Below are 26810 nucleotides of genomic sequence, written 5' to 3'. Positions count from 1 at the left end.
TTATATATATGTATGTGTGTGTGTGTGTGTGTGTGTGTGTGTGTGTGTGTGTGTGTATGCATATATATATATTTAATATAAAATATTTAAGTATTTACACATGTGTAAATATTTAAATGTTTTTAAATAATTACAAATATTTAAATATAATAAGTTTTCTGGTTAGTTTTCCATATGTCAGTTTTTATTTATATATATTTAAATATATAATATTTTATTTTTTCTATTTAATTTATATATATATATATATATACACACACACACACACATGTGTATATATATATATATATATAAAAGTACTAAATGTTAAGCATAATGTCACGCATTCGGCTAGTCAGCCAATGGACTACATTTCCCAGAATACACTGGGGAATCAAGATACGGAGCTATTTCCCTCGCTTGCCAGTAATGACTCTGACTCCACTTCCCAGAATCCTTAGCCAGCCATTCTATCACCACTCGAGATCACCTGAATACTAATGCTGTTCACCTGTGCGTTAGATAGCTAGCATATTAGCCCGGGCTATAGCTAAGCTAGGTTCATCGCGAGGTATTGCCTTCCATTGAGAAACTACTGAGCGTTCTTCCTGTTGATATATAGATCGTGTGTATGACCTTCTGTTTACTGTTTTTCTCTGACTCTGTTTTTGGATTTGCCCTTGTGTACGTTTGCCTGGTTTATTGGATACATGGTTTTGATTCATCGCCTGTTTTCTGGCCTTCGCTCTGTTTTCCCCTTGTTGGTTCTGGTAGCCTTTTTTCATCTACTGTGTATTTTGGAGCTGACCTATGCCTGTTTTCTGACGACGTTACTGATTCCTGATCCCACAAGTAAAGCGTCTGCTTACTGGTCAAACGTTACACATAATGAGTCGTATGTAATTATAATAATTTTCTCTCTGCCTCACATTATTTGTATCAAAAAAAAAAACAGATTGGCCAAAATAAAGACAATAAATTGGCTGATGGAGATTCATCTGGTCATTCCAGTTGTGCTTTCAAAGGTGTGAATCTACATACAGACCCTTTAGCGAAAGAATTCTGACTCTTCCAGGTATCTGACTGTGGAACAGCTCTGGACAGTCAGCATGATAACCCCAGCGTTCGAGCTGAGTCAAGACCCCGACTTCCTCACACTGGTTATCCGCGTCCCCTACACACGAACGTCTGAGTTTGACATCTACGTCGATGGAGAGGACTTCAAGTTCTACGCCAAGCCTTATTTCCTCAGGTGGGTGGTCTGTAAAGAAAATCTTACTGACTGAAGCCAAGAATGTGATGATAATAAAAAACAGGGGGCAGTTAACCTGCAGGCCAGAAGAAGTATGGAAGCAAGAAGTGACTTGTTTTAGTATGTTTCCAAAATATTTTAGGGTTAAGGCAGTAATGCCAACAACCTACACATGTTCACTGATGTGTAGCTTAACCAAGGCCTTTTTTTTCCAGAATATTCCTTTGGCCTGCAGTGATGTGCTTATAGAGCTCTTACTTTAATGCATTATATGGGAAAAACTCTTGAGGTCGATGCTGATAACAGTCCTATCTGTTCATTTTAATTATTTAGGAACTCCTAATTTAACGCCTGATTCAGTTCATCAGGCCTTCAGGAGCATCTGAATGTGAGGATCAGGTGGATCTGATTGTAATACTCTCCTTCAGTCTGACTAATTCTGCATGCAAAATTGGCCACAACTATAGCCGAGGTTACTCGACACGACTTTTACCCCGATTTTTTCTCAGTCTGAGCTGGTCAGCTCTATTCTGCAGATTTTTGGGTCAGTTGGACTCGACAGTCGAGTCGTGTCTGAGGGGATTTTTGGCCTGTTGATCGCATTTCAAACCAGTTGGAGTTTATCAAACGTTTTATTTTTTCGCCCGACTCTGAATCTACATTTTACATTTAACATTTAAGGCATTTGGCAGACGCTCTTATCCAGACATGCAGTTTGATCGTTTCACGCAGGTAGGTGAAGGTAGTGTTAGGAGTCTTGCCCAAGGACTCTTATTGGTATAGTGTAGGGTGCTTACCCAGGCGGGGAAGGCAGAGGTGTTACCCACTACACTACACCAACCACTAATCTAGTGTTAACTGGTCAGCGACTCAATCTGAACAGATTCCTGCAACAGCCAATGAAAACTGAGCACGAAAGAAGAAAATACAGCAAGTAAACAAAGAAAAACGGCGAAAAGTCTCTCACATGTGGAGCGAAGCTTTTTAATGAGCTGAGTTTAAGGCACAATCGAGTTTTTGTACATTTAAAACTCTAAAAAATACCAAACTGATCACATTTTAAATCCATGATCTTCACTTAAAACATGTTTCCCTGCTGCTTCTTTACTGTCTCAGCGCAAACGGCAGAGAAAACAGCAGCAGCAGCTCCACGTTTGTTTGAGTCTCCTAGTAACGGGAGAACACGAGAGTACGCAAGAGTACGCGAGAGTTCAGTGAGCTCCGTTCGGTTCAGCAGCAGCTTAAAAGTTTAGTATCCCTAATCGTTTAGTGTGGATCCCCAATATTTCAGTCGCCCAAAAAATCTTTTTATGACCTGTTCAGACTTTAAAAGTCGTGTAGTGTAACCGAGGCTTATCCAGACTTATCCAGCATTCTGATTGGTTGTCTGCATGTCTGTGTATACGGATCGGTTTTAATCTGGCTGAAGGGCAATGTGGAGTTATGAACAGTGTCACGTGTTTAAAAGTTATTAAACCCTTTTTTAAAGTGTTTGGAGGCTGATTAGCCAGATATTCTTCTGTGTTTGCCTGCATGTACCAGAGAAACAACAGTCTGTGGTTGGTTATTTTGCATGTCAGTCAGACGACCCTTTCCTGTCAAAGCAGGCGGTTCTTCACTGTGGGTGGATAACTAGGTTTAAAAGATTATTGCTGGAGACTCAGCAGGAATAAAGCAAATGGAGACCCAGTTTGTTGGAACCTGTTGATGCAGATATTTAGTTATGCTCTGTTGTTCAACGTTAATAAACATGTTAAGTTTTGATATTTATTTTTACAAAGAGTAACTGCCAAACATTTGTCCTGTAATCTGTATAAACAGTGCATTGCTTAAGCTAGAATACATTCTAGTGATGTTTTATTTCTGCTTCATATCTGCTAAATGAAGTGGAACGCTGAGAGCTTCTGTACTGTGATGTACTTTATCAGCAGTTCACCTGGTTTGATGTCTTATAGGTTGACCCTGCCTGGACGAATAGTGCAGGATGGAAGAGAAAAGGCCTCGTTTGACATTGACAAAGGTAGCACCCTTTTTTCTTTCTTGGGAACGAGCCTGATAATCTATTGAGCGATAAAGCAGCAAACGTTTTGATTAATATCTACAAGTAATCACTAACGAACCGTTTAGAACCTCAGCCTCTAAGTGGGTGGGTTATGTTACACCAAAATCAAGTGATTGTTATTCTCTGATTCAACACAACCGCAGGTTTTCAGTGATACCAGTTATTAACACTAATGTTTAATATGTGCAAATGTGTAACCTCAAAACTGGAAATTCGTAAGTGTCATAAATAATAATGTATATGATAATTTGTATAAGTCACTATTCTATAGTATAAGTATAGTAGTATACACCGATCAGGCATAACATTATGACCACCTCCTTGTTTCTACACTCATTGTCCATTTTATCAGCTCCACTTACTATATAGGTGCACTTTGTAGTTCTACAGTTATAGACTGTAGTCCATCTGTTTCTCTGCATACTTTGTCAGCCCCCTTTTACCCTGTTCTTCAGTGGTCAGGACCCCCATGGACCCTCACAGAGCAGGTACTATTTGTGTGGTGGATCATTCTCAGCACTGCAGTAACACTGACGTGGTGGTGGTGTGTTAGTGTGTGGTGTGCTGGTCTGAGTGGATCAGACACAGCAGTGCTGCTGGAGTTTTTAAACACCTCAGTGTCACTGCTGGACTGAGAATAGTCCACCAACCAAAAATATCCAGCCTGTTATACACAAACATGACTGGACTAAAACAGATTTTTATGGATTTTTTAGATTTTTATGTTTGAGAATCTTATATTTTACTACACTTCTAATCTATGATGAGAGAAATTACAGTATTAGCAATACATGCCGATTGTGTTGGGATTACCGACGGTGCTTTGAGTTGTCTTCTGCTTTCCTGTTGTCCAACTGCGGCTTAATAGATGGTAGAATATTCTCTGACCAAAAAGCAGAAAAACGTAAAATAAAATTGATGCCAGATATTGGTGTATGTTCAGAATGGCGCTCGCTGATGTGATTAGGTTAGGCTCGCTGAGGATTGGACTAATCCACAGAGAAGTGGGGCCTCTTATGCGCTGCTCTTCTCGAAGTAAGAGAGATAATGTAAGATCAAGTCCAGCCTGATATGCTTGTTCTCAGAGGGATTTAAAGCCAGAAACTAATCCTAGATCACCACGTTTAAGTCCTAAAGCCTTAATACTTCGGGCATCAGGTCTGAGAGACGTGCGTGATTGGAGCATTTGAAAATGCGTTGTGGTAGTTTTGAGTTTTGGAATAATAAATTAAATGCAGGAGAAACAATGATAGAACAGACATTGAAATACAGTGGACACAAAAAGCATCTGGACACTTTAACCATCTGTAAAGTTGAATAAGGTTCTTTAGATTTCTTTGTAAAATGCTTCACAGGCTGATATTTGTTTGAGAAAAACACTCTTAGCACAACGAGAGGGTGACGGTGGACTGTTTGTGCAAAAACTAGAGAAGAATTTCAGCCGGACTACAGCAAGACTACAAAGGTGGAAACCTCAAGTCAAGTCCAGTCAGGCTTTATTGTCATTTCAGCTCTATACAAGTACACAGTGAAACGATCCAACATTCCAGGACCAACACAGGAACACAAGTGCGAGACAATGCAATACAATAAACACAGTGAGGACAATACAGTTCAATAAATAATCACAAAATACTTACAGTAAATACAAAACAGAGCACAGGCAGCACACAGTACTGAGAGTATGTGGTGCTGTGCAAAGGAGGATGTGATATACTATGACACATTAGCAGCTTAGCAGATAGTCTAGCATATATGAGCATAGCAGTCACTGAGGCAGCAACCAGAGCAGCGATATACAGTGTTTGGTTGATACAGTAATTCTAGCAGCTAACATTGTTAAAGTGAAGTAAAATGTAAAAGTATTTCAGTGAAATGCAGTAATTATATTTAAATGCAGTTTTCCAGACATAATTTGGAACTGCGAGACGTGGGAAGTGAGTTAGTCCCATATTGTTATTTATGCAACAGTTAGTTTCGGCCACACAAGCTGATTGGTTGAGAAGCGTTCTAAGCGACATAGCAGCACGGTTTTTTCACAAACACTGTATCACTCCGCTGAGATGCTGTTGCTAAGCAACAACTTTGACAGCTGTAGGAGACGCTCAAGCTATTTGAATGTTTTTACTTCTTACTTTGCCACAAACAGAAAACGAACACTTTTAAGATCACATTTGACCGACAGCTGATTTGGTCAGACTCTGAAGATGAGACGACACTAAATTCCTAAACTGTCATCACCACTGAGCAGCTTTTCAGTCGGCAGCTGTGACAGAAGAACAGCTAAACAACCTGGAATCAGCCAGAAATGAACCCAACACCATTCGCCAAACTAAATGGGCTGTAAGATGCTTTACAGACTGGCTGGAACAAAACAACATTAATATTGATCTAATGAAAAATGACCAAACTGAGCTGAACTTGATATTGCGGCAGTTGTATGGCTCAGTCTGTACTTCAAAAGGCGAGGCATACAGCAGACTGTGCAGCGAGTGGGCAGAGTTCGTTGCTCTGATGCAGGAACGAGCTGCTTGTTAAGGAACTATAATTTGGTGAAGGAACTGCGAACATTAAAACATATTAAACACCGCGTTCACGGCCCAGTTTATTAATTTATTACTTTATTTATTTTACTGTTGTATAAAAGCAATAGAACACTCGAGGTCGTGTGTTATCGTGAATAACATCACATAACATCGCAGCCGTGATGTTGCTTCACAATAACACACTCCCTCTCGTGTTCTATTGCTTAAGTATGTTTGGTGTGTGTGCGCGTGGGTGTCCTTCAACTCAGTCTGTGGGAGTTGAGGAATCTGATGGCTTATGAAAGAAACTGTTGCACAGGCAACAAGCCAGACCTCTCCTCCAATCGCGTTACAGACCTCTCCTCCAATCGCGTTACAGACCTCTCCTCCAATTGCGTTACAGACCTCTCCTCCAATCGCGTTCAGCTGTCCAATGACGTTGCATAGGTGGCAGTTCAAAAAGATGTGGTGCCATGTGATTGGAGGAGGAAAATGGAAACAATCCCCCAAAAAAACAGTAAAAAGCTGAAACTCTGTTTAAAATAAATGCTGCTGGTTTGACATTTTGTTTCCTCACCGTGGCCTTAATGCATTTTTATGGCACAGATGTCCAGGTATTTTTGGGGTTTCACCTCATCAAAAAGATTCTATGTTATTCTCTTGGGCAGAAAATATTCGTGACTGTGAGTGACGGTGAGACTGTGAGTTCACATGAAATGGATTTATCAGTTATGCTCCTGGCGGGATATTTTTGAGTGATGGACCGCTCTCAAACTCAGAAACTGACCAGTGATTAATGGGTTAGAGGGCAGCTGAAAAACTGCTGCAGTTGATGGGACACAGTTTGTGACTGCACATCGGTATCAGGCCTGTGAGAAATTAATCCTGTGTGAAAGCAAAACTGATCACAGATGCAGGACTGAGATGGACCTTTGTGTATAATTTCATTCAAATACCTGGTCGAGTCCTGGTGCTCCTGAAAGTCTAGTGTTCATAGTCACCTATTCGTGAGCTGTACTGTCTATGTGGAGTGTGTAATATTAAATATTTCCTCACGACTCAAGCGCAGTCGTGCTAGCCAGGGGTGGGATAAAATATCTATACAACGATATATCGTATCACTTTCTTTTGCGATACATTATTGATACACAGGCGCCAAATATTGATTTATTTATTGAAACATGCATGCACTGTAAACGCTCTTAACTGACCCCCCTCCAGTTTGACTTACCAGATTCACTACTTCATGGCTCCACATGGTGGCGCTAAGGCGCTATCAAATGAATAGGGTAAACCTGCAGTGAAGAAAAAGAAACGCGCAGGGGAGAAATGGTGGACAAACAAATCAGACAGGCACTGTCCTCTTTCAAGACCTCTTTCCCTTTTACCCTGTTCTTCAGTGGTCAGGACCCCCATGGACCCTCACAGAGCAGGTACTATTTGGGTGGTGGATCATTCTCAGCACTGCAGTAACACTGACGTGGTGGTGGTGTGTTAGTGTGTGTTGTGCTGGTCTGAGTGGATCAGACACAGCAGTGCTGCTGGAGTTTTTAAACACTGTGTCCACTCACTGTCCACTCTATTAGACACTCCTACCTTGTCAGTCCACCTTGTAGATGTAAAGTCAGAGACGATAGCTCATCTGCTGCTGCACAGTTTGTGTTGGCCATCCTCTAGTCCTTCATCAGTGGTCACAGGACGCTGTTGGCTGGATACTTTTGGTTGGTGGACTGTTCTCAGTCCAGCAGTGACACTGAGGTGTTTAAAAACTCCAGCAGCACTGCTGTGTCTGATCCACTCAGACCAGCGCAACACACACTAACACCATTAGTAGTCCATTAGGTAGTACAAACACTAGTGAACAAATCCAGATGTTTTTAGTTGTACTGTAATGTTAATACATAAAGCCAGCAAGGATTTGGGTTTTTACAGTTTGCCTGCTGGAAACATCTCTGGCTTTAAGAGCTGAGGCACCACCTTCTGTGCCTGTTTTTAATAATAAATAAAACTGATTACATTAAAAACAGTCTTACCTTTAGACAATAAACTATTTTCCTTCCCGTTTTAAAATGTATAATTCCAGCCATGCGTGCCTTACTGCTGGTGTGGGTTTCCTCACAATCAAAGACTCAGAAAAATGCTATTTGAGTGCTAATAGCGCCCCCTAGTGGGAACGTGAATCATTTTGGAGAAATATTCTCTGTAAATTTCATAAAATGAAAATTAAAATACAAACATTTACATACTGCTTCTGTTTTTCCCCACAGTTAAAATGACAGTTTGTTCCTCTTATTAAGATACTTTTTTGAAGCATTTTGTGTAACTTGTGCTAAAAATTTGATTTATGCTACAACACTTGCAACTTTTATAGCACCAGCGCTACATGCTCAAACTTTTTAACGTACAGTCCTGTATGTAGTGGACCTACAAGGTAGGGGTTTCTAGTAAAGTAGCATGAGAGTGGACACACAAGGCAGGGGTCTCTAATAAATTAAATGATGAGTACTTAAGGACAGCAGCTAACCATTATGGGCATGTCAGGTCTTATATTTAATGAATTTTCCCATTCCCAGTTGTGTGTATTGTGTGTAGAGGTGCCACTCTTTGAGAAAGTAATCCAGTTTCATGATGTATAGAGGGGTAGTTATAGCTGTGGTCTGTAATCACTGTTTTTGGTGATACTTTAAGCTGAACTGCACATTTTGTAGCCCAACTGAGATGCAGAAGTAGAAGCAGAGCCTGTAAGGAACAAGATGGAATGGGCCAGTTTCCTGGACATGGATTAAGCCTAGCCTTGGACTAAGTTGTGCTGCCGTTGTTGAATCACCATTGGAAATTCTTTTTATTCTAAGTTTAGGTTTAGTCTGGGTTCAAGTACACAGGCCTTTAGTGTTTATAAGGAAAATATGACTGATTTTTCAAGATCTCTGCGTAATTGAATGGTTACAGTCACTCAGAGCGGTTTGGTGTGAAACGCTCTGTACTAGAGAAACTAACCGAGTCAGGATTGTTCACAGTGGTGGTGATAGGAACCAGACGTCCGCCTCTAAAAGCTCCCTCACAGAAAGTTACTACATGAATTGGTGAGGGTTTCATCCATTCATAGTGGAGAGGTTTCAAACGGGACATTGTAAAGCAACATAGAACCCAAAAAAACTTAGTTGTTCAGATTGATCACTATTTTACTGTCAATATTACATATAAACCAGGTCCACTGGTGGTTTTGGATAGTGAATAAAATGTCTATGTTTGTTTTGTAGACATGGTGACCCCTGGTTTCAATCACCACCACTGTAAAGACATCTGAGTTGGCAAGTCTACAATGAACACTGCAAAAAAAATGGTGTCTTGTCAAGTACAGTTATCTTGAATATAGTCAATAAATCTATTATTTCTCCTGGTGAGACTATTGTAAGCTTAATTTAAGATTATTTACCTTATTTCTAGACATTTTTTACTCGTTTTAAGTAATTTTATGAACCTCTTAAACTCCTAGGGACCAAGGAGTTGGTTCCAAAACACACTTTGTCATATTCTTCTCAAGTTTCATATAATTTATAAGCTACATTCAAAAGGTGGGGGTCGTATGAGAGCTGTAACTGTCTTCTTTCCAGTCAAATAGATGGGTGATGTAATTTTAAGCCCTTATAATAAAAGAAGCTGAACTTTTCCACAAATCTGGGCTGTAAACTATAAACAGATGGCGTCTCTTCAGTGATCTGCTCTGTAAAAATTATATTTATAAAATAATACAAAGAGCGTCTAAGATTTTTGACTTTCAGCAGAAAATTATAAAAATATAGCAATATGTGTGATCATAAAACACATGTTCTGTTAATTTGAGGGGAGCTTTTACAAATAAATAAATAAATAAAATAAAAATGTACATTTATTTCATGCAGTTACTGAATAATTTACCTTACGATTTGGTCATGTAAATTCAGATGGACAAACCAAAATATACCCTGGAGAATAAAATGATCTCATCTATATTGGCAGATAATTTTGCTAGTTTTAAGAAATTTGCCCAACAGAATTATCTATCCGTATAGTGACATATTACTTAATAAAATTACTTAAAACAGGTGGAAATTGTCTAGAAATAAGCTTGATAATCATATAATAAGTGCACATCATCTCAAAATGGGAAATATTAGACATGTTGACTAGATTTAAAATTATTTAACTTGACAAGATACTTTTTTTTGCAGTAGAAGATTTCACAACAAACCACTCCGAATGACTTTGTGCAGAGATTTAGAAAAATAATTCCCCTTTACGACATATTATTTAATAAGCCCTTGAAAAATGGAATGCAATAATACAGTAGCGTCGCAGAACGACTCCTGAGAGAAGTTGGCTTTGGGGCGAACGTGGACGCAATCGATTGTTCACAAGCCTAGTCTGAGATTTGGCTGATGGTCTCAGACGTTTAATAGGCAGGTTGGGTCAGGCCTGCGGTAATAAGTACTCTGTCTGCTTCCATCTCTTTTCTCGCTGTCTGCTGTGACACTTAACTTCCACTCCATTCTTCACCCTGTCTTTTATCACGCTTATTAATCGCTTATCTATCTCGGCGATAGAAGGCAGAACAGTAGTAGCGACGCGATGGTGCTCGACCTATCCGTCGTGGCGCTGACAGGTCCTTTAATGAGCTGTCTGTTAGTGGTATTAATTACGCGCCGTGGATATAGACTCTCGCTTGACACCTCGTTGCCCTTATTTTGCCTCGCCCTCCCCAGCGCACACACGGTGAATTATTCAGCAACAGTCAGTCATAAAGGCGCCGCTAATTGCTTTCTGTGTTTACACAAGTAATTATAAATCACTCAGATGTCTCGTCAGGGACCTCGACCAAAGTAATTATCAGCGTAACCATGTAATACGTTTTTAGATAAGCAGAACAGTGAAGTGTTGATTTATTTATTTATTTATTTATTTTTTTGCAACAGGTTTTTATATGCCTTAACAGAACATTCTGTCTCAACTGTACTGTAGCTTATTTTAGCTTATTTTAGCTTATTTTAGCTTAAAGTGGATTAACTGAGTCATTTGAATCACCAGAATGCCTAAAAGTTAAATGTGCAGTTCAATCATTTACTGATAAAAGCTCCCTCACAGAAATTTGCTACATTAAATGGTCAACAGTGCGCTTCCTCATGCCTGGTATTGAGTGTGTTTGCTTGCACTCAATAATCCAGTCATAATCAGATTTCTGGAGTTATCTGATTATTCTGAAACATTGTAAATAAGGGCCACCCTCAGTGTTCGCTGAGGTTAAATAAAGGTTGATTGATTGATGAAAATGGTTGTGTAAACAGAAAACTCTGATTTCTTAGATCAGATTAAGGTCTAGAAATCTGGTTAAGAAATCCGATAAAGAGAGCTGGTTTTAGCTCAGTAATCAGATTTCTCAGTGCATGTGAACTCTTACTCTGATTTCTTTCGGATTTCTCAGTCTGCACATGTGCGAAAACAGACGGCGGTACCGGAAATAAGCGAGCAGCGTCGCCGCGAGACGCAGCAAAACAGTTTTGGAGCGCCGCTGAAACCAAATACATTCTTCACGAAATTAAGGGTTTAAATATTCTTCACCTTCTATGAAGATGAAGAATATTTAGGTTATATATATTTTCAGGTAAATTTCATGTTTTCAGGTAAAGTGACGTGAGGTTTCTTTTAAAAAAGCCGCGACATGAAGTTTACGAGTCTTACATTACGTTTACGTCACGTCTTCTTCTGTGAGTTTATTGGCTGGTTTCAAAGCAGAAATCCGATTTCTGTCTGACTCATGTAGACCTGGAGTTTCCCCATTATCTGATTACTCAAGTGTATGTAAACACGTTGATCAGATTACTGACAAAATCTGATTTTCTGCAGTCATCGGATTATTAAGTGCATGTAAACGCAGTCATTGTTTTACGATAGTTCTTAGCCTAAAATGCAGTTTTCACATATGTTCATGGTGGAGAGGTGCATGCAGGGTGTTGTAAGTCAAAGAAAAACTTTTTAAGATGATCAACGTTACATATAAAAACTCGTGTAGGTTCACTGGTGGTTTTGGATAGTAAATAAAATGGCTATATTTGTGTTGTGGACATGCCGACCCCTGGTTCCTATCACCACCACTGTAAAGACATCAACTCACATCCAGCCACTCTGAATGACTTTGTTTACATGTCAGTGATTAAACTGTGCAGAAAAAATCGGTGGAATTCCCCTTTAAACCTGAGATTTCTTCAACTTATTGCTTTTTTTCTTCTGTTTCTCTTTTTTTTTGCATGCTGGCGGACAGAAATGAAAGAGCGATGATGTAAGCTGTGATCCAACTGTGACACAGTCCTCGAATATCGCTCTCCTTCATGCTTTCATGTGGTTATTCAGAAGGTTACGTTCAGTGGTCAGATTGTAAAAGTATACGGCTTTGGTAGCGCAGGATAAAAAGGCTTTTCAGAAATCGCTCATCTCATTCTGTGAGTAGATTGCCTGGCCAGCAATCTCTTTTATACCAACATATTACAGCCCATTTTGTGTTATTATCTGCAGCTGGCTGTGAATATAAACAGCTTGAGGCAATCTTACAAAGTCTTTGATGTTTTTTTTGTAAACAAAGGTAGTCTGTAAATCTCAAATCTGGATGGAATCACAATATAGGTGTTAAACATCTTAGGTGATAATGACGTTATTCTAATGGGGATGGAAAAGGGGCCATGGCAGTTTTACAAGGCAGGTGATTATTTATTTATTTATTTATTTATTTATTTATTTGTTTATTTTTAATAGGGGCATCTTCTTACATGGGCCATGACTGAAATGGATCCCTGTTTATATTGTAGGACACTATCATGTATGTCAGCTGTCTTTATCTATAGCTACGTTCACACAGCAGGTAAAAGTGGCCCAAATCTGATTTTCTCACCAAATTTTTTTTTGTTTGTCTGTTCAGATTATCTTTTAAATGTGATCTGTATGCGACATCAGTCTGAACAGATCAGCTCCTAAACTGACCAGCATGCGCAAAAGAACAGAGCGTCACGCTGATTCACGGCTCATCCAGAGGTAAACAATCATAACTGCCAAGTCGCTCAGTTTCATCTTCACCAGCATCACAGGAGCTATCATGAAGCTTCACTGACTGACAGCTGGGCTCATCACCCAGAATGTGTTCGAGCCGCAAAAAGGGCGCGGTCACTTCTTTGGTTCGCGTCCTCGGATTCTTTAAACTTTGCTTTCAGACTTTTTACTGTTCTTTGACGCTGCAGCCTCGTTCTCCTGCGGCCACGTTTGTCAATTTTTTTCAAAATCTCTTGAACACAGAGCGATTTGTGTGAGTCTCTTCTAATTTTTGGTACAGAAACATCAGCCGAAATGTTTGAGGTCTCAGCAGCGTGAAATTATGACGAATGTGGAGTTGGACTGACGTAAAGGTCACATGAATTCCGATCTGGCTGTTCAGACTGAGTCTCACTGCCGCAGATCGGATACGTATCGGATTTCAGCACCACATATAAAAGCATCTCGAATCGGAATTGAAAATGTCAGATTCAGTGTGTTTATCTGTTCACACTGACACACAGACACACATCTGTGTCACATATGAAGAAAAAGATCAGATTTGGGCCACTTTTACCTGCTGTGTGAACAAAGCCTTAGAGTCTGAAGTAGGGATGCATATTTTTGGCAAATTCTTTTGACCGATTACTGACATTAGTTGGTCATTAATAGACATGCCTAAAACCAACTATGCGACTCATCAAAATATCAATAATAAAATGGATAGTTCTGGTTCTGACATCTGATTGGTTGATCAGATAGGGCTGATTGCCCACAAGCGCACACATCAACTAAATTATGTATTAATGCACTGAGATATTAAAAAAGTGTTCAGTGAATGGACTGTGGCTGGTCCAGGGTGTTTCTTGCCTTCTGCCCAGTGACCGCTGGGATAGGCTTCGGCACTCCCACGACCCAGGAGGATAAGCAGCTTAGATGATGGGTGGGGTGGGTGTTGTTGGTCCTAGGCCTGCATGAGAATACACGTTCCCCATACAAAAATACTCGACAGTACCATCCACAGCTTTTGGCACTGTAAGGGGAAAGTTATGTGATGAAGTTGAAGCCACTGCCAGTCATAAGGAAAGCAAACGTGTTCTGTAAACAAATAAAAATAAATAAATAAATAATAATGGCTGTAATGTTGTGGCTGGCTGAGCATGGCTGCTTCTATAACTGGCTTGCTTGGCTTCACTGTTGATCTAACTAAAGATAAAAGAAGTGCAGCAGATCAATTTTCTTTGCTTGATTACAGACAAGGCAGATGAACATAATACTAAGAAAGCATCTACATGCCAGTGGTTTACTGTGCAGCAAGACTTTGTCTTACACCATATTATTTTGGATATTCAGGTGAATATCCTGGGATAAAAGATGACATTTAACACATAAATCTCACATCAATCTGCAGAAGTCATTAAAATCTCACTAAAGCTTATATACCCCCGCGTTCTTATATGTCAGGTCTCTTCACGATGCGTGTTCCTAAGGAGACAGCCGGAGAGCACTTTGAGGGGCTGCAGATGCTGACCAGTCTTTTGGCACCCAAGGGTTCTAGGTCGGCCAAACCCCTGGTTGAGGACTTAGGTATGCTAGAATCCAGACACTTTTCCTTTCTTTCACTCACATTCACTCAGAATGTACTGTTTCTCCTTTGCTGCTGGTCTTTCAAGTGTTCTTTTCTATCCCTCCTCGGCCTGGCTACCTTTTGAGGGGCGTGTGGCGGGAGCGAGGCAGTTCAGGAGGGCGAAGATGAAGAGGAGGATTTTGACTGGCAGTTAGAGCAGGAGGCCTACGTGGAGTCTTCAGAAGACGACCTGAAGAAGCTGCAGAAATACGGCTTCGGAAACCTCAGGACGGGCGTCTTCTCCAGACTTCAGGTAAGAAAACGTCAGCACACACATGTCTGGCTTTTACTGAGCTAAGTTGCTGAAATAAGCAGAAGTTTTGGACTTTAGAACATTTAGCAAATAGTTCCATTCCTTTCGTCATTGTATGAAATGGGACCTAAAAGTAGAGGTCTGACTTTTTTCATAGCGCCCGCCCGCTCCCGCAAGATTTTATCCCGCTCCCGCCTGCAGCTGAGACGTTTTGGCCCGCTCCTGCCCACGCAGATCCGTCAAGGCGAACTGATATTTAATATCCGACATTTTAGATCATTTCACAAACACATTATCCTCTGCTAAAATAAAACTGCGGTCATGGTCATCAGGCTCACTGGCAATGTTGACATGCAAAGACTTCTGCCAATCTGATTGAATACATTCCGATTATAGATTAAGACTGAGATGTTTATCTGCTCACTCTACTCAACAATCTGTTGGAAAGTCTCCTTCTACATGCTCACTACAAGTAATCCGATCCAAATTAATGCACATGCATAGAGAACTACTTAGTGTGGACGTTACCATGACAACCAGCATCACGTGAGTCCAGTCAGAGTGAGATGAGCAGCAGTGAGCAGCGCTTGTGTTTTTAGTTGCTTTAAAATGATGTCAGACTCAGGAAAACGTCCTTCACATGTCCTTATTAAAGAAGGCCGAGAGGAAGACGTCGTGTTCTGAGACACATAAGCTGGACGTCCGTCCCACCGCCGTCTTTTAAAGATCAGAGCATAAACTTCGTCTCCTCTGCAGACCAGTTTCTGCTCCGCCATGTTGAACGGTATAAACTTTCACTATGACGCGACGAACATGATCAGAACGGACTTAAACTTTCCGATAGGGAATGTAATCGGATACAGGCGTTTACACGGTTATTATTCTTCTATTTAATGGATTATTTATAGGATTACCCACCTCGTTCAATCGGATAGCAATTCTATTCTGAATGGCCTCAATTGGACTAGTCTATTCTGACTAAGGTGTTTACATGGACGTATTCTATTCTGATTGAGCTGATTGATCAGATTATTAGGCTGCATGTAAACGTGGCTACTGTGAAGTAACTACATTTATTTACAGTATTCACAAAGCAGTAATTAAAACACAGAACGGTTATTTTTTGGTGTTTTGTGAGGCTCAGCAGCTGAGGCCGCCGGACTGAAGGCTCTGCCGTCTCTAAGCAACAAGAATTTGCATGTTGTTCACATGATTGGTTGCTTCGCAACTCTTTAGAATGACTTAATTTAATTTTGTTTTACTGTTATCATTTTATATTGTTTATGTACATGATTTAGTAATCATTCTACTTTACTTAGGCTATTCATTCATTTGCAGGATTTCTCTTCGTGTCCCACCTGCAGTGGGCTAGTTACCCACCCATTCCCACGTACGACACTGAAAACTAGTTCTGTGTCCTGAATCCTTGGGAGTGAAGACCTCTACCTAAAAGCATACTTAACTGACCAAATGTGCTTTTGGTCTCAATAACTAACGTTCCTCCTCTCGCCTGATCAGGAGGAACTGTCGGATGTGACTGATGTCGAAGACCCAGAGAACTCCACTCCTGCTATGCGGAGACGCAATCGCTTGGACGCTGAGACCACCATATTTTGCGCTGATCACTACCTGTGAGTGTTATTGTGTGTATTAATGTTTATGCCCTTTTCAGTGTCCACATATATTATATATCCCAAAGTTTGTAGACACTTGCTTATCCTGTGTTTCTTCTGAAATGAAGGGTATTAATAGTGAGTTTGGCCTCCTTTGCTGCAGTAACAGCCTCTACACTTCTGAGAAGGCTTTACATTAGATGTTGGAACATTTGCGGTGAGGATTTGATTGCATTCGTGAGCATTAGTGAGGTCATGTGATGTTGGATGGTCAGTTCTGGAACTCATCCCAGTGGTACTGGATGGAGCTCATTCACTCCAGAGGATGCAGTTCAACTGCTCTCCAGCTTAATGCTGGGGGGCTTTATACCCCTCTAGCCCACACTTAATATTGGGCATGGTGCCTGTTCCAGTGTCCCATTCTATTGGTCAGTGCTTTTCTATGGAGATTATATAAGCTGTGAGTGCACAATTGAACACCTGTGGTCAGCAATGGGTGCACCTGAATTCACTAATTACAAGAGTGCCTGGATACAGTACAAATGAATGACGAGCAAGACGTTATCAAATATGAATCATGACTCCTAACACCTTCTGAAATCTAGGCTTAGACCAGATCTCAGTCCACCCTCATGGACACAGATGAATGCTTGAACCAGTGCAGTGCTTAAAAGAGGTTAACAGTGTGTAAATGCCTTATGCATGCATTTGTTCTTGAGTATGTCCATAAATCTGTGGCAGTACGTTTACATTTACCACACCGCTATGCCTTTGCCATGAATGACAGCAGATTTATGTTATTATTATTCCTTGGCGAGAAAATCACATGGTTTGTTCTTGAAATCCAGTCTTTTTCTGGCACTTCACTGCTTTCTGACAGTTTTTGTGTTAGTTGCTTTTTGTTGTTGTGGGTGTAATATATTACTGAACAGTCTGAAAAGGGTGGTTAACAGCGAAAGCCCCACCAATGTTTTGTCACTTGATCTGAGAGGCCTCCAAAATGTATGGTTACAGATTTTCCGTCATAGTGAATTATGAATAATGAAGTGCTGTCACTCCTCCTAAACCCTCCACAACAAACTGCCTTCATACACAAAGCAGTTCTTTAAGTATCTCTGAAACTTAAGGAGTTTTTTTAAGGAGACGAATAATTTGAAGCAAGTAGAGATGCACTGATAAGCTCATAGGACATAGTTATAACAGTGTTATAAATGAAACAAACTGTCCATCCCTTCAGTTTAAGGTCCCTTATGTCAGTACAATGTTATTTACTTCATAAAACATCTTGTCATCTTGCAAATGATAACTGAAGCTGTTCATTAATACTCAAGCATTGCTTTATAAATACATTATTCAGTGCTCATTAATGTGTAATGTAAAGTTCTTATGTAGGTAGCCTTCAAATGAAGTGTTTTACTTCCGCAACAACCTCTTTTCATCAAATTCAAGTTTAAAAAAAAAAACCCGTCTCCTACTTACAAACACGAATGTGGTTTGGATTGAAAGTTTAAAATCTGGACTTTTGCCATGACATTCCTGTGTGTTTGAATGAGCTACGAATGAGAAATAATTCATATAAAATTACACCATGCTTTCGTTGCTGCTGCCAACTTCTAAGAGTTAAAAGATGCTTTCAGAAACTTTAGTCGAAGCATCAGAGAGTCATTTGTGTTAATTCCTCACAGGTGTGATTTGTATGAAGGCGAAGAGACGAGGAAAGTTCATCTGAACTTCAAGCCGTGGTGGAGTGAGCTGAAGCCAGACTCTGATCAGTCTGAAGCCAGTGAGTAAACTCTTACACTTAACCATGTACAGTCTGTCGTACAGTGCTGAGCAACAGTCAGAGACAAACCAGGGGCCGCTTTTTATTACAGAAACTTCTTAAATCTGAAATCTTATCTGTTTAGTCACCACGACAACTTCAGTTAGGACTGAATTTAGGACAGATGCTATTACAGAACAACAGTTCTTAAGTTCATAATCTTATCATTAACTCCAGATAAGAAAACAGTATTACAGAAACATCCTAACTAGAATAAATCTAATAAACTCTGTCCTAACTTGAAGACAAACCCCAGAGGGTCTTAACTTCTGTTTTAACCGTCTGTTTCTATTGTTTTGTGCAGTGAGAGGCAGCACAGTTCACTATAACTGACATAATGACGCTACATTTATCTACACTGAAAACTGTGGTTTAACTTTTAAAAACACCAGACGCTGCAGACTCGATCTCCCCCGTCCTCTTATTACCTTCGTGTGTTGATGTTGATGATGAAATATTACAGTGATGGTGGTGAATAATGAGGAGACAGAGCTGAACGTGTGTCTGTTTATTAGGAGAAATAACGTTAGCGCGCTCGGCTAAAGCGTTTGGGAAATGGAGACTGAAACTGTGGAGCAGCGACTCTGATAAACAGCACGAAGCGCTGTCACAATATTATTAACTCTCAGTTTATCGTGCTTTAGTTTTGTTTGACCTTTTTAAATCAGCTGATGTTAGCTGTCTGGCTAACTAGCTTGATTACTTTGATAACCTTTACGTTTCAGCTGTGTGTGTGTGTGTGTGTGTGTGTGTGTGTGTGTGTGTGTGTGTGTTTCTGTTATACGGCCCCTGATCCAAAAAACTGGTTCCCAAAAAAGGTGTGACAGGATTTGAAATGCTAATAATAATAATAATAATAATAACAATAATAATAATAATAATAATAATAATAATAATAATAATAATACAGGTCCAACAGAATTGACTAAATACTACTTTTATTACCATTTCATTTTTGGAATAAATAAAAGAAAGGATGTGGCTTTTCCACAGATGCGCACGTCTACAGCCCGTCTTAAAAATAGAAGTTCTTTATTTATGTGAGTGACTGTACACTGTAAAATAAAGGCTCCTAAACAGGTTCTGGATTGGACGTATGATTCTAGGACAATCTAATTAATATACAACCTTTACATGATGTTCTTCCCAAGGTTATTCAGAGAACTGTCTATTGAAAGGTTCTTTAGGGAACCTAATCTGGCTCTCCTACTGCAAAGAAGCCTTTAAAAGAAGACCACTTAAATTAGCAAAGCACTACTTTGGCTCTTTAAGCCTTTACAAGGTTCTTCATACTCAGACATCCCCTATTTTTCAAAGAGGGTTCTTAAGGGAACCAAAACTTGTTCATCACTCTTAAAAGCAGGTCCTTCAAAAAGGTTCTTTGAGCACCTCTTTGGAGAAAACACCTTTGGTTCTCTGAAGAACTACATTTAATAAAGAGATGTGTGAGTCTAAAGAAACGTTCACATAATATAGAGGTTCTTTCTAGAACCTCTGTGTTATTTTGGACTTTAAAAAGGTTTTTCACATTCACACATCTTATTTACAAACCCGGTTCTCTAAAGAACCACCCATCCATCCAGAAATTGTTCTTTTATGGCAGTGCTTAAAGAGACACTTTCTTTTTTCAGTCTGAAGCCGGTGAGTAAACTCTTACACTTCATCTAAAGTGGCTCCCCGTTTTTGGTTCCTTTTGGCTCTTTTGTTTTGTTTTGTTTGAGGCCATGAAACACCTTCATGACTGCGCTTGTCTGTTCTCTCTGTTATTACTTGACGTAATGCCTTTAACTTGCGCCACTGAAATTTAGACAAAAGTAGCGTTTTACAAAATGAGAATCTGCTGTAAATGAACATCAGAGACAAAAGTACAGCTTCTCCCCTGTTTCCTCTCATATTTTAAAGGGTGTGACATCACACTTTCCCTTAATTTGCAGGATTGTGTTTAGAGTTTACCCATTCTGAGTGCTGACCGCTGTACTTTCCCCATACAAACACAGTGTTGGCAGTTTAAATAGAGCTTTACTCTTAAAATGAAAGTGCCCACAAGGGTTCTTTGCTGCGATGCTATAGAACAGCAACTATTGGCTTCCTAAAGAACCATGTTTGGGTGTGAAAAACCGATTAAAAGCTTTGGGAACCCTCACACAATATACAGGTACTGTAACAATTTAAGGGTTCTTTCTAGAACCTTTACATTATATTCTTCGCTCTCACGCATCTCATTTACATAAACACTTTGCCAAAGAACCATCTACACTCAGTATGAAGGTTCTGTGACAATTTAAGGGTGCTAACTAGAAGATTCTGTACTCTCTCACATTTCATTTATAAAAACGGTTCTCTAAAGAACAAACTATTGAAATATTCTTTAGGGAAGCAAATTGGTTTTTCTGTGGCACCATGCAAAGAAGCTTTGGTTCGAAAGAACCGTCTATACCCAATATGAAGGTTCTGTAACAATTTAAGGGTTCTTCCTAGAACCTTTTTATTAGATTCTTTGCTGTCACACATCTCATTTATAAAAATGGTTCTCTAAAGAACCATTTATACCCAATATGAAGGTTCTGTAACAGTTTAAGGATTCTTCTTAGAACCTTTTTTATTAGATTCTTTGCTCTCACCCATCTCTTTTACAAAAATGGTTCTCTGAAGAACCATCTATACCCAATATGAAGGTTCTGTAACAATTTAAGGGTTCTTCCTAGAACCTTTTTGTTAGATTTTTAGCTCTCACACATTCCATTTACAAAAATGATTCTCTAAAGAACCATCTATACCCAATAAGAAGGTTCTGTAACAATTTCAACAATTTCATTCATAGAAGGTTCTGTACTCTCTCACATTTAATTTACACAAATGGTTCTCTAAAGAAAAAGCTATTGAAAGAAGTGGTTCTTCTATGGCATTGTGCAAAGAACCTTTATTTTTAAGTGTGTAGTAGAAGGACTAAAGAACCCCTCAAAGGGAGGACCTTAAAGAACCATTTTCGCAAAGCTCCTTTCACACATGCACGTTTACAAAGGAATTAAATGGTAATGAGCCCATAGTCGAAATCCCAGTGAGACTGAGGTGACGCCCAGTACAGTTCACAGCAAATTACCAAGAGGGAAACAAATTACCAGGGCTGTTTTCAGACTGCAGGTGAAAGTGGCCCAGATCCAGTTTACTGCCTAAATCTCAGTTTGTTGTTTAGTTGTTCACATTTTCTTTTTGGTGTGACCTAAATCTCTCAGTCTGAACAGAACAGATCGCATAAACACTCAGAAGACACATGTAGGCTCACTGGTGGTTGTGGATAGTAAATAAAACGGCTATATTTGTGTTGAAGACCTCCCGACCTCTGGTTCCTATCACCACCACTGTTTCTCTACAATGGACCAGTTCAGATCACGCTCATGAACTGACCCGCATGTGTAAAAGAACGCCCTGATTCACCCTGATTCACCCTGATATGCTCATCCAATATACACACACATGTATATATAAAGAAGAAAGCAAGTACATAAATGTACATAAATGGTTTGATACACTTTTTTAACGATAGATTTGAGAACATTTTGGTCTTAAGCTTTAGCATTTGTGGCAGAGAGGTGCATACAAGGTGTTGTAAGTAAAAAAAAAAAGCTATTCTTTGAGATTTACTGCTGTTTTACTGTCATCAAAATTACACAAACACTCAGAAGACACATGTAGGCTCACTGGTGGTTGTGGATAGTAAATAAAACGGCTATATTTGTGTTGAAGACCTTCCGACCTCTGGTTCCTATCACCACCACTGTTCCTCTACAATGGACCAGTTCACATCAAATCACTCTGAAAGACTTTGTGTACACCTTTAAGGTTTAAATTATGGAGAAGTGTTGAAAAATTCGGTGGAATTCCCCTTTAAATGTTTCCAGCCATCAGGTGTCGGAATCGTCCAGCAGGTGGCACCACTGTGCTGAAAACTCATCGCAGCGAAGGCGTCTATGGATCTTACAACTAAATCTCTAATGACAGATTGATTTATTGGCTCTCGTGTTGAAATGTTCGTTGAGATTTTGTGGTCAGCTCGGGTTACGCAGCCTCAAAGCTGACTCACGGAATAACGTAGGCCGCGCGTCGTGGTGTTAAATTGCTGAGTCACTTTTGCACAGTGATGTACCGTGATTCATTTGGCTATTTTAGTCAGTGAGGCGTGCACACCCCTCTGCACAGCCTACTCTCAAACCCACTGACAGTCTGCTCTCTCTCTCTCCATCTCTATCTGCCTCTGTCTCTCTATCTCGCTCTCTCCCCTGCCCTCCCTCCCTCTTCCCCCACACCTGTCACTGGCATTTAAAATCGATGGGTTTATCTGACACATTTAAAGCCGTGATGCACGGATCATTGACTCAAGAGCAGGCGCGTATGTGCGGGGGGGGGGATGCGAGCGGTTAAGTGCCGCGGAGACCGCAGACAATTCAATCACGCACTCGCGCAGTCTTTCTCTGCCTTTAGCAGCCTGTTAATTTGGCGATGCCCCACGACCCTGCGAACAAATGACTCTTAGCTGCGAGCGTATGGCAGCGCAGAGGAAGCCGAGGAGGGGAGAGGATTAAGATGGAATAGATAGCGCTATCGAGAGAAAGAGAGAGAGAGACACAGAGAGAGAGAGAGAGAGGAGAGTTTTAGATGTGTGAGGGTGCCTCTGCGCCACCAGAGCAGCTGTCAGTCTCCTGCAAGCAGACATCAATCAGCAGCACGCCACTTTGATACGCTCGCTGTGAGAGACGCTCTGTGCAGCGCCGCTGCCTAACACGCTCATATTCTCTACCTGTCTCTCTCACAGAATCACCGCCACATATGGCAAAAATATAACATCGCACTATCACAGCACACGATACGTGTCAGTGTTTAGTTTTTCTGAGGTTCGAAGACAAGTTGGAGGGGATAATATGCACCAGTAAAACAGAGCACTGATATCTTAGAAAGCAAAGGCATCTCAGTTGTAGTCGATACGTCAAATATATCATTATGAGCTGTGCAAAAGTCAGAGACCACCCTTTATTTCATTTCCAGTCACAGCCACAGTACAAGTTATTCATTTTTCAGAGTCAAAGCAAATCAGTATTTGTGTCCACTCTTTACCTTTATTACAGTCTTTTCAGGAGACCCACTTCAGTTTCTCTAAGAAATCTGCAGACACACCTCCAAAGTTCAGTGTTAGAAGATCGTTTTCTGAAGTAATCACACATTCAGTGATGCTGAGGTCTGGACTCTGGGGTGGTCAGTCCATTGTTCAGCTTCCTGACCAACCCACCCACCTACCCACTTACCCACCCACCTATCCACCTACCCACCCACCCACCCAAAAAGCTTACCCACCCACCCACCCAAAAAGCTTACCCAACCAAAAACTTACCCACCCACCCACTTGAAACGTGCAGAAATATCTGTATTATTTGAAGTGTGGGCTACAGCAGTATGAACCCCCCCCGGCATTGGGCTGTGGAGCAGTGGAACTGTGTTCTCTGTAGTGAAGGAGCTCCATCCAATACCTTTGGGATGAGTTGTGATCCAGAACCGATCATCCAACATCAGTACCTGACCTCACTAATGATATTGAATGCAGTCAAATCCTCACAGCAATGTTCAACATCTAGTGTGAAGCCTTCCTAGAAGAGTAGAGGCTGTTACTGCAGCAAAGGGGGACAAACTCACCATTAATACCCTTCATTTCAGAAGAAACGCGGGATGATCAGGTGTTTACAAACTCTTGGCCATATAGTGTATAAGCAGTATTATTAAAACCTGTTAACTTTTGCAGGTATTTCTCCTGAGCCTGTTTAATTGCAAAGAAATGGGGAGAAAACTCGAGTTTCAGGCGTCTCCAAACTTTTGAGAGGCAGCGCACACGTCTGCGTCTCGGCACAGCTTCTCAACACAAACGTACACAAACACTTCTCACTCTGCAGTGAGCTCGTCCGCAAGTTAAGCCCGTGTGTTGCACTGTAATTGCCTGGATTGACAGTTCCAAGCAGGCTGGCTGTGGTTCAGACAGTTTAAACCCCACTGCCAGAACGCTTCTCCACCCCTGCCCCTCCGTTCCTTCACAACCGCTCGGATTTCTAATCCCCCACCGACTGCATCATCTTCATTAAGCCATAAAATTAAAGTTAATTACCTCCAGCGCGTTTACACTTTTACGATTGCTGGCCAGGTTGCTTTTCTGGACCACATTTCAGAATTTCAGAATAAACTGTGTCTGGAAGCCATGATGAAATGTGACTCAACATGCTTGAGGTGCAGGAGATTTAATGCTGTTATAGTGTTTCGAAATATCTTTCCGCACTTAGATTTTATTGCCTGATAGTTGGATTTCGGCTGCACTGCAATGATGTAGAACCTGCACCCAGCGCGACCCCTGATGAAACCCCGCGCCTCAGCACATACAGCATCTACTCAGAGTTCTGCTTATTCTTACTGTTTTCCACATTTTAGAGTAATGAATAGTGAACCACAGATGCATTGAAATACCATATGGAATCATTACGAACAGAAGTAATGGCTCTCTGTCTAACATGGCTATTTAGATCCATTCCGCTTTAACCCCTTTGTTGCTGTGTGAAGGACCAGAGAGCTAATAGCAGGTTTTGCAGTGATCTGGCTGTGTGTTTATGCTGTATTTCTGGGTTGTGGGAAGTTAGAGCTGGTTTCTCTCACTCTGGCTAGTGACGGCAGGTTCCTCTGAGTGTTCTGATGTGTGGATCATGTCTCTGTTTTTAACCCTTTGTTTATAATATGAAGGCTTAAAGCAGAGATGTATAACAGTAGCGAGTGGTGTTTGGGTGATTTTGGAGCTGGATCTCTGGCTGATGGACGGTCACAGGTGGATGAAATCACTCTGGAAGGTGAGGCAGAGTCTGATGAGTGATCTGATGTGTGAATCATGTGGCTGTTTTAACCCTTTGTTGGAATACGAAGGCCAAAAAGCAGAGCAGTATCATCAAAATTTTGGGTGATTTTCCGAGTCAAATTACTCACTGATGCTGACTTCACAGCTCGATGACATCACGCTAGCTATGTTAGGGCCGGGTCTGCTGAATGGTCTGATATGTGTCTAATGTCTCTTTGCCTTTTCGTTAGCTATTAGCTAGGCGGGATTGTTATCTGTGTTGCTATGGTGACCAGCAATCTGCACCCAATCTTCAGGGTTAAAGGGTGAATTAGCAGTTCTACATTAACGCCAGAGTTTAAGACCATTTATTGTTAAACTGTGTTGAACGATCAGCAGAGCTTTATTTTACTGTAAAGGAGGATGATTTTATTTTTACCTACAAATCTAGTTCTGTGGAGCTGCAACAGGACAGTATAAGAGCCGAACCCTGATCTAGTGCGTTGGAGTTTGTACCTCACACTAACTGGGTTCACAGAGAGAACCTAAGGGACTGTAAAATACAGTGTTACCTTTTTAACAAGGATGGCATAATTATTATTTTTCAACTTTTTCAAACGTAACTTTCATCAAAGTTCTAAAGTACAACTAGCAATTGGAGGAATCAGTCGTCATAGAACTAACTGGTGGTATTTTGTTCAATAATAACTGTGTAGATTGAAATACTATAGTAGTATAAAGTATTTCATGTTGTTTTTCATGATGTTTTATTCTATACTTTATTATCATTGAATAAGTTCTTGTTTTCGGGAACATTAAGAACATATTCAGTGATTAAAAGCTATACTGTAATTATCTGTAGTAATCTCTTGATATGTGCCCAGAATTGTCCACTCTTCAAATTCAAGGCACTGTGGTTGTTAGTTTTAGTTGTAATCATCTACATCACATGTAGTACATCTAAAATGTCTTTTTCCTATTAATTATTTGAAATCCAGTTCTTGAATCAAATAGAATCAAGTATGTTCAGCAGAATTGTTTTATATATATATATATATATATATATATATGTTTATATATATATATATATATATATATATTAATGACAGACTCATTTACACAGCAAGTAAAAGTGGCCCAGATCTGATTTTTTTTTTCTTCATATGTGACACAGATGTGTGTCTGTGTGTCAGTGTGAACAGATAAACACACTGAATCTGACATTTTCAATTCTGATTTGAGATGCTTTCATATGTGGTACTGAAATCCGATACGTATCCGATCTGGGGCAATGCAACTCAGTCTGAACAGCCAGATCGGAGTTCATGAGACTTTAACGTCAGTCCAACTCGACATTCTTCATAATTCCGCGCTGCTGAGACCTCAAACATTTCGGCTGATATTTCTGTAAAACAGTTGAAACAGACTTATTCAACACCCCCGTGTTCAAAGAGATTTGGAAAGAAATGGCCGAACGCGGCCGCAGCAGAACGAGGCTGCAGCGTCAAAGAAAAGTTTAAAGGCTGAAAGCAAAGTTTAAGAATCCGAGGACGCGAACCAAAGAAGTGACCGCGCCCTTTTTACAGTGAGCTCAGACACATTCTGGGTGATGAGCCCAGCTGTCGGTCAGTGAAGCTTCATGATGGCTCCTGTGATGCTGGTGAAGATGAAGCTGATCCTCCGGGAGCGACTGGCGCTCGTTGGCGGTCGTGATTGTTTACCTCTGGATGAGCCATGAAGCAGCGTGACGCTCTGTTCTTTTGAGCAT

The 26810-nt window shown here is 40.4% G+C and overlaps 1 protein-coding gene across 2 annotated transcripts in view; it reads left to right on the top strand.

The window, feature by feature from the left end:
- The window catches only part of shq1 (SHQ1, H/ACA ribonucleoprotein assembly factor), a 79062-nt gene that overhangs the window by 3220 nt on the left and 49032 nt on the right, over positions 1–26810 (top strand). For both annotated transcript variants that reach the window (XM_036571545.1, XM_036571544.1), the window contains exons 2-7: positions 1055–1231; positions 3187–3251; positions 14336–14458; positions 14585–14751; positions 16270–16382; positions 18050–18147. In XM_036571545.1, the coding sequence (XP_036427438.1) occupies positions 1089–1231; positions 3187–3251; positions 14336–14458; positions 14585–14751; positions 16270–16382; positions 18050–18147 (709 nt within the window). In that variant the 5' untranslated portion in view covers positions 1055–1088. The remainder of the gene's footprint in view (positions 1–1054; positions 1232–3186; positions 3252–14335; positions 14459–14584; positions 14752–16269; positions 16383–18049; positions 18148–26810) is intronic.

This window comes from Colossoma macropomum, unplaced genomic scaffold (genome assembly GCF_904425465.1).
Source record: "Colossoma macropomum unplaced genomic scaffold, Colossoma_macropomum, whole genome shotgun sequence".
Classification (NCBI taxonomy): domain Eukaryota; kingdom Metazoa; phylum Chordata; class Actinopteri; order Characiformes; family Serrasalmidae; genus Colossoma; species Colossoma macropomum.
Note: the sequence above shows the minus strand (reverse complement) of the source record. Positions and strands in the feature narration are given on the sequence as shown.